This window comes from Phaseolus vulgaris, chromosome 1 (assembly GCF_051622355.1).
Source record: "Phaseolus vulgaris cultivar YP4 chromosome 1, ASM5162235v1, whole genome shotgun sequence".
Taxonomy (NCBI): domain Eukaryota; kingdom Viridiplantae; phylum Streptophyta; class Magnoliopsida; order Fabales; family Fabaceae; genus Phaseolus; species Phaseolus vulgaris.
In genome coordinates this window covers 10,135,816-10,148,331 of record NC_143498.1, presented here as the reverse complement: position 1 = coordinate 10,148,331, position 12,516 = coordinate 10,135,816, and the positions used below count along the sequence as shown (strand labels likewise).

The 12,516-nt window shown below is 35.2% G+C and overlaps 1 protein-coding gene across 1 annotated transcript; it reads right to left on the bottom strand.

Moving 5' to 3' along the window:
* Positions 1-6,165: 6,165 nt before the first annotated feature.
* Positions 6,166-7,437, bottom strand: LOC137813491 (rust resistance kinase Lr10). The gene has a single exon (XM_068615782.2). The coding sequence runs from the start codon at positions 7,215-7,217 to the stop codon at positions 6,198-6,200; it is 1,020 nt and encodes a 339-aa protein (XP_068471883.2). The 5' UTR covers positions 7,218-7,437; the 3' UTR covers positions 6,166-6,197.
* Between the last annotated feature and the right edge of the window lie 5,079 nt (positions 7,438-12,516).

The following is a 12,516-nucleotide window of genomic DNA, read 5'->3' as shown; positions in this document are numbered from 1 at the left end:
TTGTATCAAGGACGTGGAATGCCACGAACCTCAAATTTTACTTTAGCTAAACATGAATAAAATTTACGCACTCTTTCCTCGCCCGGCACCACCATCGGTCAGAGAGGTTTTAACGAGGCGTTTTCTTCAAGCAATGTGCACGCTACAAATCATACACACAGCTCGGCCAGGATGAAGCCTTAACCGGCATACCCTCTTGAGACCCAAACGTGGGTGTTGGCTAGGACGAAGCCTCACACGGCATACCCTCCCAACACCCCATACGCGGTTCGACCAGAACAAAGCCTTAACCGGCATAACCTCCCAAAACCCAAACACAAGTGTCGGCCAGGGTAAAACCTAAAGCGATATACCTTTCCAACACTTCATCCATGGCTCGGTCAGGACGTATCCTTAACCGGCATACCCTCCCGATACCAGTAAAGGCATATCGGCCTACCCCAAGCGAATAATTAACTTGCGCAAAACAAAAGTTCACAATTTAGTTATACTTCAGAGGTCGACCGTCGTCCTGATTCAATTCGTTATTAACACACGCTGATGGAAGAGGCCCAAGCACAAACCCACATGCAAGCCCACCAAAGGGTAGATTTGGGCCAACCCTAGAGTTATGGCCAAGAGGATCCAAGAAGACGTTCTTTTACATGTTCAAATGCCATAAACTCTAGTGTAGAGTGGACTTTAATTTCTTGTCAAAATTAGCATAGGAACTTTATTTGTATGTTTTCTTAGAATTAATTTTGGCACCTAAAACACCAACCTAGGTAAACTTAGAGTTTCTAAGAAAACCTCTAAATTTACCAAGGCCGGTCTAGAAAGCCCATGGAGGGGGTGAGCATACAAACTAGACACACCCCTCCCCATGTGCTCATTTAGGCTCCCATGTGCTCACATTTTCCATGTGCTCCCATGTGCTCACATTTACATGTAATTTGGCTAGCATTTCCTTTTCATTTACATGTGCATTTATGGTCCTCCTAGGCTATTTAAGGAGGAGCCTACCTCATGTAATTCTAAGACTATTTTGAGTAATGAAATGCTGCCCAAGTGCCATTCAAATTAGTCCCTTGCCAAATTCTCTCTAGAATTAGGTTTATAGTCTTCAAACTTCACCCTCAAATGGAGATGGTTGAACCACTCCAACCCTCACTACTCCTCATGCACCTTCAAGGCACCCATACCTCTTAGGAGGGCCTTGTTCCACTCTCCTCCACTAAGCTTCCGCAACCATCATCAACAAAAACAAAGAAAAGCTCATAGGAATGTCATCACACGCCAACCAGGTTCATTAATGTTAATCGTCTTAACTCACATTTACACCGACCAAAAGAAAAGACGTGCAAATAAAATTAAATAAAGACGACCGATTCCATTCATTCAAAAGGTGGAGGCCACACCCCGGTCCCAAGGGAAAAAAACGAACAAGCTTAAAAACCTAAAGCCTAAGCCCTAGTCTTCAATATCCTCAATCGGGACGGGCTCGTCGGCGCTCTGAGCATTCTGGACGTCGCCCGCAAGTACCAAAAGGCCATCGACGATCTCCACATCTTGGTCAAATTGACCAGAAGGTGGAGGCCCCCCGTACAGCACCTCGGCCTGACGAACGGCCAGGTCAAAACTCTGATTTATTAAGACCATGGTGTCCTTCATGGTCTTCAAAACTTCAGCCTCGACCGCCTCCTTCCCCCGACGCTCTGAAGCGACCTCCTCCTCCAGAAACCCCCCTTACGCTCGACCGCCTGTAACGCCTTTCGAAGCAGTGTGATCTCCATCGCTTTATCGGCATCAGCCTTCTCCACCTCGGCCAGTCGGGTCGCACCGAGCTCCAACTCCGCAACTTCTTCTCATAGGTTGTGTTTGCATCAACAACTTGTTGAAGATTGTTGGATGCCTTCTGAAGATCATGCTCGAGGCGCGACAAATCTTCAATACGTTGCCTTCGAGCCTCGGCGCCTCGGCGGGTCAAGATCAACCCGCGACAGATTATCTCGACACCACCGTCGAGAACATCATCATCCGGGACCGACCCGATTAGCTCATCGAGGTCAGGGGGCAAGTCAAAATTCATCGCTCGGGTGAAGCACCTGTCACCCCCCAGCAAGGCCAGAGGTCGGGATAGGGCGGTTGAAGTCATCGGTTGGCGACGACCCAACACGAGTCACCGTTTGGCTCTGAGGAGGGATCAACATCTGCCCCGGAGCCCTAACGGCAGTATTCCCTCCCTCTCTAGCCCGTTTCTTTGAGTTCTTCGAGGGGCCCGCACGGGCAGTATCAGTGGTAAGGGCCCTGGCACCGGCTGCCCCCCTCTTCTTGTTCAGCTTGTTCCTAAAGGAGCTCAACATGCCGACTGCCTGCAGAATTTCCCTCTTGGCAATTTCTGAAATAAGAAAAAGAAAAAACGTTAGCCAAAGAAAAAGCAATAAACGACCGAAGCGTTAAGACCACATATCCTCGAAGGCCATCGCGCGATTGGTCACCGTGTACAAGACATAAGCGGTCGAGTAGGGAGCTTCTTGGGGAGACTGTCGAACAACGTAAAAACTTCCCGCTCATACTCATTTGGGTTGACCGGCCTCGGCCAATCCTTGATCTTTGTGGGTTTCCTCGTCCAGAACAACGAAAACCTTGTCTGGCCGACTTCATCAGAAAAGTAATGCGTGCCCGTCGGCTCCACGTACACCTTGAAGAACTTTTCTTTAAAGTTCTTATAAGAGGCCGTGAAGGCTTTGAACAACACGCTGCCAGCTTGACTGTCCAAAGAATGCCAACCGACCAATTCAGCAGGATGGGAAGCATAGAAATGAAAAAAACATGAAGGAAAAGGACGCACCCCAAACGTCAGACACATCATGCGAAAAGTCTGCATGGACGTCCATGTATTAGGGTGCAACTGAGTCGGAGCCACATTAAGTGCCCGAAGGACACTGGCTGATGAAGATGTGCCTTCATAGTTTTCGGATTTTGTTGGTGAATGGCGAAAGCATCATGGATTGAAGATGAAGCAAGGTCCTCCTAAGAGTGGTGGTGACCTTGAAGGTGCATGAGAGGTAGGGATTGAGAGTGGTGAGGCCAACTCTACTTGGAAAAGGGAAATTTGTGAAGATTAAAAGCCTAACCTAGGATGTTTTGGGCAAGAAGTGAAATTGGCACAATTTGACAGCAATTCACTAAGTATATTAATATTGAATTTACATGACCCAAGCTCCTCATTATATAGCAAGTGAGGGCTGGATTTGAACAAGAGAATTGGAGGGAAATTCAAATGCAAAAGAAATTGAAATTGGCGCCTATTTTACACTTAGCACATGGAGCACATGAAGCATATTTAACATGTGATGGAAAACGTTTAGCACATGTTAAATATGGAATATGTGGAAAATGTGCCTTGGTTAAACATAACCGGCCTTGATTAAAATTAGGTGTTTTAGAAATCCTAATTTAACTAAGGTTGGTTTTTAGGTGCCAAATTTCATCTAAGGAAAAATTACAAATAAAATTCATAATCTAATTTTGACAAGAAAGTAAAGTCTACTCTACACTAGAGTTTATGACATTTAAACATGTAAAAGAACGTCTTCTTGGATCCTTTTGGCCATAACTCTAGGGTTGGCCCAAATCTACCCTTTGGTGGGCTTGCATGTGGGCTTGTGCTTGGGCCTCTTCCATCATCGGCTGTGAACATATCAAAAGGAAGGGACACATGAAGGTCCGAAAAAAGACAATTGTACATGAAAAAGAAGGGAGGTTCGGTGGATGACCACTCCTTATAAACATGGTCCACCAAGGAGCAAGGACCGAATGCCAACAAAGACTCCTCGACGGAAGCCTTCAAAACTGGGACCTTGTTCAAAAACTCAGTTACTGAGGCGTTCGTATGAAATACAGACGCAACCTCGCATACCTTAGGATCAACCCAGGCAGGCCCCACATGAGGACGCGGCCACTCGCATGAGACTGGTCGATCCGACGCATTACCAGCATCATCTCTCCTAACCTTCTCCACTCGCGGGGCAGCGGTCTCAACTGCCCCGGCCTAAATAACTTTGTTGGACGAAGAAGTAAAAGAAGAAGAGGACGACGATGACGACGAACAAGAATGGGGCTCAGGAAGAGGAGACCGAGCGGGAGAAGAAGAAGAAGTGGGATGGGAGTGGGTAGACATGACTAACCTTGGAACGGACGACGATAGCAGCAAAGATCACTCGGATGCACTCGGGTGTCGAAACTCAATCAATATTAAAATGTGTAAGAGGCCACTACTACCAACCCATATTTATAGCCCAAGAACGTCTCGGAAACCCAAACGTCACAAAATCTCAACCGTCAGATCTGCTTGATCTAACGACCCACATCGTTTGACGCCCAAAAACCCCCTCATAAATGCACGTCACATCACCCGCTCAGGCGCCATTTCCTGTCACTTCATCTACCATTACACCACCGCCCGAGCCCCATTTTCAGACTCTTTGGTTGTACTAGAACACGAGCATGGGGGGCAACTGTACTGGCACGACCGGACGACACATTGAGTCGGCCAGCAATCGACCTACGCCGCCGCCAAGATAATAAATAGATGGCCACGTCACTACGCGTGGCCGACCGACCCATAACGTTCGAGTAAAAGGTTGATCAGGTTAGCAAAACTAATCCATGGTTAATGGTAGCTTAACACAACCCTAAACGCAAACCAAATCCCTTAACCCGACCCAACAGTGAAGGCCCATTAAGGTAATATAAATAGTACGCATTTCAAAAGAAAGGTACGTCATTATCTACAATACTCTGATAACCAAATACCGACACCCTAACTGACTTGAGCGTTGAAGTGCCTTCTACAGGTACCATCCCCGCCTGTGGAGCAGGACGACCGAGAGGAAGGGAGCACATCAGGAAGCGCGAACGCATTGAGGAGTCTCAAGAGTACTAGGTCGACCGAGCATAAGAATATGAGCAATTGTTCTCTAGGTCCCAAACTCGTTCGAGAACACTTCGTTTGTTAAATATATATCATTTTGTCATATTAGAAGCATGTATGTCATGAGGAATTATTTCAATTATTTCTTCCAACCCAATTCGTCTTATATTGAAGTTCTTCAACATGTTAACAAAACTCTAAATCCAATTTTCTTATGTAAAATTTGTTAGATTATTTGTTAGATTATGGCATTAGAAGAAACATTGGGTTAACTTATCTTGTAGGATTTTCGTGAAATGAAAGGTGGAAAGAAGATTCATATTCGTTTGTTATCTTGATATTACCAAATGCAGCCTCAAGACTTAGAAAATCGTAAATAATATATTATAACGTTAATGAAATTGCATGTATAATGTTTGATATTAAGAGATTTTATAACTGTACAAGTAATTTTGTGTTAATAATGATTGTAGTAAATTGTTTATCACTAATGTTTTGTCGACAACTTTTAGGATTGTGAATAATAAGTTTAACGGGTTTAAAATGCTAATAAAACAAAAAAAACATTAAACATAATTTTTTTGTAATGTATAAAAGTATTAAGATTATTGCTTAAAAAAAGTCAATGATGCGTGACACAACTTAATTATAAAGTTACTAATAGTGTTCCACCATTACGAGATTAGACAATGAATTTTTGTCATATGATGAAAGTTGGTAACATTGTACACATGGTATTATTTATTAGAGAAATTTTAGTTAAAAAAACTCCCAAAATATAAGTTAAGGGCTTAAGGTCATTTGGGATATTAAAAAGACTATTTTATTTCATACTCATCAAAACTTTTCTTAAAATACATGTTTAGAAACAAATTAAAACAAAACAAATTAAAGTAACAAATTATAATTGATTTGATGAATTCTTTGATTACTTTCACATACAATCCTTTACTATTATCTAGCTTACAACACAATCTCAATTATTGTAGAATTTAGTACATGCACTTACTAGAAAATATACCTATTTTAACTAAATTCACTTGTTATTATATTTGATCATGTTTTAAATAACAGTTAAAAAAAAAACTTAGGAGGCTACAACTACTTTAGTATAATGAACATAACTGAATTTTTTTAACAAATGTTTAAATTTGGTAAACCATTACTTTAAACTTTTAAGTATACAACATTATATAGAAAATAACTAAGAGAATGTAAATATTATACATGAACAATGTTCAAGTCAATAAGTTGGATGCAAATAAACAACTAATATACATTATCAAATACTTTCATCTAGGGGAGCATTAGTGGCAATTTCCATGGAATTGCTTGAAGAACTAATAAACTCAGACAATGTTGTTTGGCCAGAGCAAATTTTTTCCAATGTTTCATGTGGATACAGAGAAGGCTTTGGAGGAATTTTAAGGTTCTCAATGTCTCCTTCAAGCATTTCGACTACCTTATTAATGGAAGGACGATCATTTGGTTTTAATTGTATGCACCAGAGTGAAACTATCATCATTTTTTTTGCAATTTTCTTCTCTTCCTCTATGACATCTTCCATATCTATATCTTTCTCTTTGTCAAGTTGATCATAAATCCAAAAGGAAAAGTAAAGTTGACTTGAACGCTCTGCATGGGGGTTTAAGTTTTTCCTCTTGCTTGCTATCTCCATTAGAAGCATTCCAAAACTATAAACATCAGACTTATCTGATATTCTTCCTATATTTGTATAAAACAATTCTGGAGCCATGTATCCAATTGTCCCTCTTGCTGCTGTCATAGTTACAACACTTTTATCTATTGGATATAGTTTTGCCAATCCAAAGTCAGAAACTTTTGGGGTAAATTTTTCATCAAGCAAGATGTTGTGGGGTTTGATGTCAAAATGCAAAATCTGCATCTCACACCCATGGTGTAGATATGAAATCCCACGTGCTACTCCAATTGCTATATTATATATTGTGTCATAGGTTAAATGCAAATTTCCTTCTCTGGAAAATATAAATTTGTCAAGAGATCCATTGGACATGAACTGATAAACAAGGGCATGTTTTGAGCCCTCAACACAATATCCAATTAACTGTACTACATTTTGATGATGTATTCTTCCAATTGTTGCAACTTCATTGATAAAGTCTTGTCCATTACCTTTTGATTTTCGTAACACTTTTATGGCAACACAAGGTCCACTACGCAACTTTCCCTTAAATACAGAGCCATAACCTCCTTCACCCAACTTTTCGCTGAAACCTATGGCCATCTTCTTAATTTCTTTGTATGTGTATCGAATAGGCATCAAGTTATTTTGCTCTAAATAACTTTCAATATTTTCGTATTCTGATGAGTGTCTTCTTCTCCACTTGTATGTCAAAATAGCAATAAACAATACGGTGACAATAACATATCTAAGTATAAAGTATGGTATAACATAGTGTCCCAACGTAATTAATACGGATTGATATGCACCGTAATGTTCAAGATTTTGGTTTGGTCCAGTTATTGTAAAATACAATCCTGTGAATTAATATCGCAAATGTCATCATCATGTTGTAATAAAGAAAGAAAAAAAAGCACACCTTCCTTGAAATAAAAAAATCACTTGTCACCTTTTTTTATTAATATAATAAAGATAAAATCTTTAAAACTTTTAAATTTATTTATACTTAATGTTATTATTATGATCATCATCGTCTACACTATTATATAGCGAATACACCTTTTGATAATTATTTTTGTTGTCATATTTTAATTAAAAATAATAATTCTTTAATATAAAATATAATTTTTTATTTAATAAAATAAGTAATTGGATAACTTATTGCTACGAAAATAATCTATACAATTATATAAAAAAAAGTACATATTTTGATAATGATCTTTGACGTCATTTTTAATTTGATATTTTTACTTTTTAATAAATAATTTTTTTAATAAATAATTTATTTCTACTAAAAAAATAACTAAATAACTTTTTTACTTAAAAACTTGTAGAAACAATTCATATTTTCTTGATTCAAATAAAACAATTTAAAAAAATATATATTTCCAATAGAATGATTTAAAATTAAAAGAAAATGTATGTTTATGTTATTTTAAGTGGGAAAGTTAGACCATTAAAAAAAATATCATCTTTTACTAAAAGAATAAATTTATCATAGGATAAAATTATTAATTAAAAATATGATACTAAAGGTGGTTAAAAAATCTATCCTCAATGGTATAGATAACTACCATATATATTATTTTAATATTATTTTTACAAAATTATATACATTCTAAATTTTATACTTTTAATATTTTTAATATATTTTTTACAAAATTATATTATTTTAGTGAAATAAAAATGTGGATATGAGTTTTCCTAGTATTAATTAATCAAGGAAGTTGTTAAGTTAACTTATAAATAGTCAATAAGAATTACTCTCCTAGCACCTGTACACAAATTGTTATCATTAAAAGTATGTTATTGGAAGAATCAAGAATCAAAGTGATAGATCTCATCATAATAAAAAAAAGAATAATAATGTGAAATTATTATAGAACTATTTTGGAAAAAATAGTTTTTGTAAATAATATTATTTATATTTGGACAATTTTTTATAAGTATTTTTATAAAAGAAAAATAAAAAGATAAAAATGAAATCAAATTATTTATAAATTAGAAATTAAAAGTTAAAAAGGTTATATAAAGAATGCCTAAAACTTAGTTTACATATAAATTTGTTTTAACTTTTAAATAATTTATTCAATTTTTTTATATTTTTATATTTTATTCAAAATAAATATATTTATGAAAATACTTGTTCCATTGTACTTATCATTTATAACATATAGAAATAGAGGAATAAAACCATGTGATAGAAACAAAGTAAATTATTTTTTCCATTTTTACTTAAATATATATATATATATATATATATATATATATATATATATATATAGAGGAACTAACCTTCTTTGATTGTATCAACAGTCACTGCAAAAAGAAAAACCTTTGAGTTAATAGATAGTATAAAATTAAAAGTAAAATATTCGTTTATGTAAAGGGTCAAAATAAAAAGTAATGTAAAATCTAGGGAACGATTTTGTGTTTTACTCATTTTTTACATTATGCTATATCTTATTTTTGTGAAATCTTTGTTTAAATTTGTTACGTGAGTAATCTACACTTGTCTGGATTAACTAATGATTATATATATATATATATATATATATATATTATCAGCAATGATATATATATTTAAGGAGGAGCATGCACAATGTCATGGAAGAACTGTTTTACTATATGACTGGTGAATTTGAATTACTTATATTTTAAACTTAATAAAAAAGTTTAATTTTTTTCCTCAAATCCGACTCCCTTTTTTATTCATGACATTAAAAAAAAATTGTAGTTATATAACTTACAAAATGTTATTTTTATCCTTCTTCATCATAGACGCGTAAGGTATTTTGGATTTCCAATTTACTGCGATTTCTAAACTGTCTAAATTTAAATTTTGGACATGATCTTCTTGTTTGGGATTTTAAATTTTGAGTTGTTTTCAAATTTTCTTTTGCTTTACTTCTCTCCCACTTTTTTCTTTTTTTCTTCTTTCTTTCATGATATGTAAATTTTGAGTTAGGATTCAGAATAGCATCACAATCCTCCATATCTTAATACGCCTATTTACCCTAATTTTATTTACTTGTTGTTAGCATAATAATAATATATATATATATATTAAATAATTAAGTGTAGGGTAACTTTTATATTATTTTCATATTTATATATTTGTTATGTTTTGAGTCTTTCTATTAAGATTAGTATATGAAATCAATTTCTTTTCATGTATCATCATATTTTGTTTCATTATTATCATGGTACTAAGTATATATATTCATTTGGTACTATTATTAGGCTCGCTTTGGTTCTACAAACATCTTTTGAGACGCGTGTTGAGAAGTTTTACATGGTCTGCATCAAGTATGAGAGTGTAGTTTATACATGAATAGACAACTTCACTTAATGTCATTTGGTTTGGTTTTAGGTTAAAATCTAATATGGCATTAAAGCCCATATCATTGGTAATCACCTACTAGTAGAATCACCTGGTTTGACAGGCAAATGTGGATTTTCTATTACTTTGTCGCTTTCAAATGTTTATTATATTCCAAATCTCATTTTCAATTTTGTCTCTGTCATTTAATTAATTATGTGACTTTTGGTTATTCATTTTTTTTCTTCTACTAATTATCTTTAATTTGGAAGGTTGATTGAGATAAATTGTAGATAAGGGATTTTATATAGTAGATGAGCTAAAGAATTCGTTATTACAACTTCGATTATTGATTTACCATCTTTATGTATTGGACATGTTTCTTTCTCTAGATTAACTTACTAAGTCTTCATTAGAATTTTACGCAAGTTACAAACCATTGATATTTTTTATTATTGTAAACTTGTCAAATTTACTACTATACCTTTTATCAAGTGTTTTTACATGTCATACATCTTTTGGCTTGGTTCATTATGATGCATAGGGTTTATCCTTCTTTCCTATCAATGCCTATCCTACTTTTATGTCTCTTTTATTGATGATCATATTTATTATTGTCGGGCTTATCTTATGAAACATTTTTCTGAGTTTTTTTTAATGTATATCTTATGTTTCACACTAAGCTTAAAACTAACATAATGTTGTTATTAAATGTTTTTAATGTGATTTGGGTGGTGAGTACACTTTTAATAAATTTTGTGAATTACTTACCATCGATGGAACTCTTCATCAAACTTCTTGTATTGATACTTCTCAACAGAATGGAGTTGCTGAAAGAAAACATTGCTACATTCTTGAATCTGCTCATTTTCTTTTATTGTATGCTTCAGTTCCAATGAAATTTTGAATGAGGTTGCTCTTATTTTTGTCCATGTTATAAACCGAATTTCATTTTCTACTATCTCAGGTGTGTCTCCCTTTTGAAAGTTATGTGGTTGTGTTTCCGATTACTCTTCCTTGAAAGGTTTTGGTTCTACTTTTTTTCTTCATCCACAAAGTTAAACATAGTAAATTGTCCTCTCATTTTGTATTATGTGTTTTTCATAGTTATAGGGATTGTCAAAAGAATTATCATTGTCATGATCCTACCAATCACAAACTCTATGTTTCTCATCATGTTATTTTCCATAAGTACATTCCATTATATTCATTTCCTTCTAACTCTCATAACTCTACAAGGTCAGATCTCATTTGTATTGATCCCTTTTTCATAAATGATGATGATGTAAATAATCTTGGAATTGAGAATTGCAAGGATTATAATGGTACTACAACAACTCAAGATCTCCCCATGACTTCCTAAGCACCTTTTGTGATTTTGATCCCTCACATCCTTGGTATCCTCAACGTGTTCATAAGTCCATCCAATCACCAAATTTGGTTTAATCTATTTATTCTTCTTCCTTTAATTCCTTCTTAACCAGAATTCATAGTTTGTTTGAGTCTTCTTCTCATCAAGAGGTTTTCCTTGATCCACTATGACAACAGGCTATGCAAGAGGAACTTTCTACTTTATATAAGACTTCTACTTGGGATTTGATATCTCCTCCTCCAAGAAAAAAAAAGGCATTGGCTCTTGGTGGGTCTATAAAATTAAAACAAATTTGGATGGGTTTGTTGACCATTACAAAACTTGTTTAGTCGTTAAGGATTCTCTTAGGAATATGTTCTAGATTATGCAAAAACTTTTGTATCGATTGCTAAGATGACTACCACTCGTACTCTTATTATTGTTGCCTTTATTTTTCAATAGGATATTTTTTAGATAGATATTAAAAATGATTTCTTAAATGATGATATAAGAAAGGAGGTATTCATGATACCTCCTCTAGGTGTTTCTCATAATCCAAGGGAGGTGTGTAAGTTAAGAAAGAGTTTTTATGGTCTCAAACAAGCTCCCAAACTTGGTTTGAAAAGTTCTCCATAATTATTGTATCTTTTGGATTTTGTTCTAGTGATTGCACTTTGCTTTCATTTTGAATACTACTTCTCATGATTGTATTATTCTCTCTTTATATGTTAATGACATGATAATCATCGGGGATGATGTAAATCAAATTGTAGAGTTGAAATTGTGATACAATCCTAGCTTGCATTGCTATGAGTTTTTTGTTTTGTATTTTTGGGGTGTGAAATTTGGTGGGATTGGATGACTAAAATAAGTGAAAAAAAAACCATGAACCCTAAACCCTAAACTCCTAAGAAGTTCTAAGCTAGACACAAAACTAATGCTAGCAAAGAGTGAACAAAGAAGACAAGATATGCACAGATTTGGACAACAATTCAATATTCTATTCAAAGCTCATTTACAATGGGCTAGCACTTGTATTTATAATGTTACAGGCAGCCAAGGTGCAAGCTTCAACCCCAAAAACCCTCCACTCATAGAAGGACAAATAACTCTCTCTAATTGGAGCAAATCCTCTCAAATTAGAAGTTGATAAGTGTTCTTCTCTAATTGGAGAGAATCCTCTCCATTCTTATGAATACAAATGGCCTTTTGGCATTGGTGGGAATCCTCTCCATTGAGGGGATGACATGTGGACTTTCATGCCT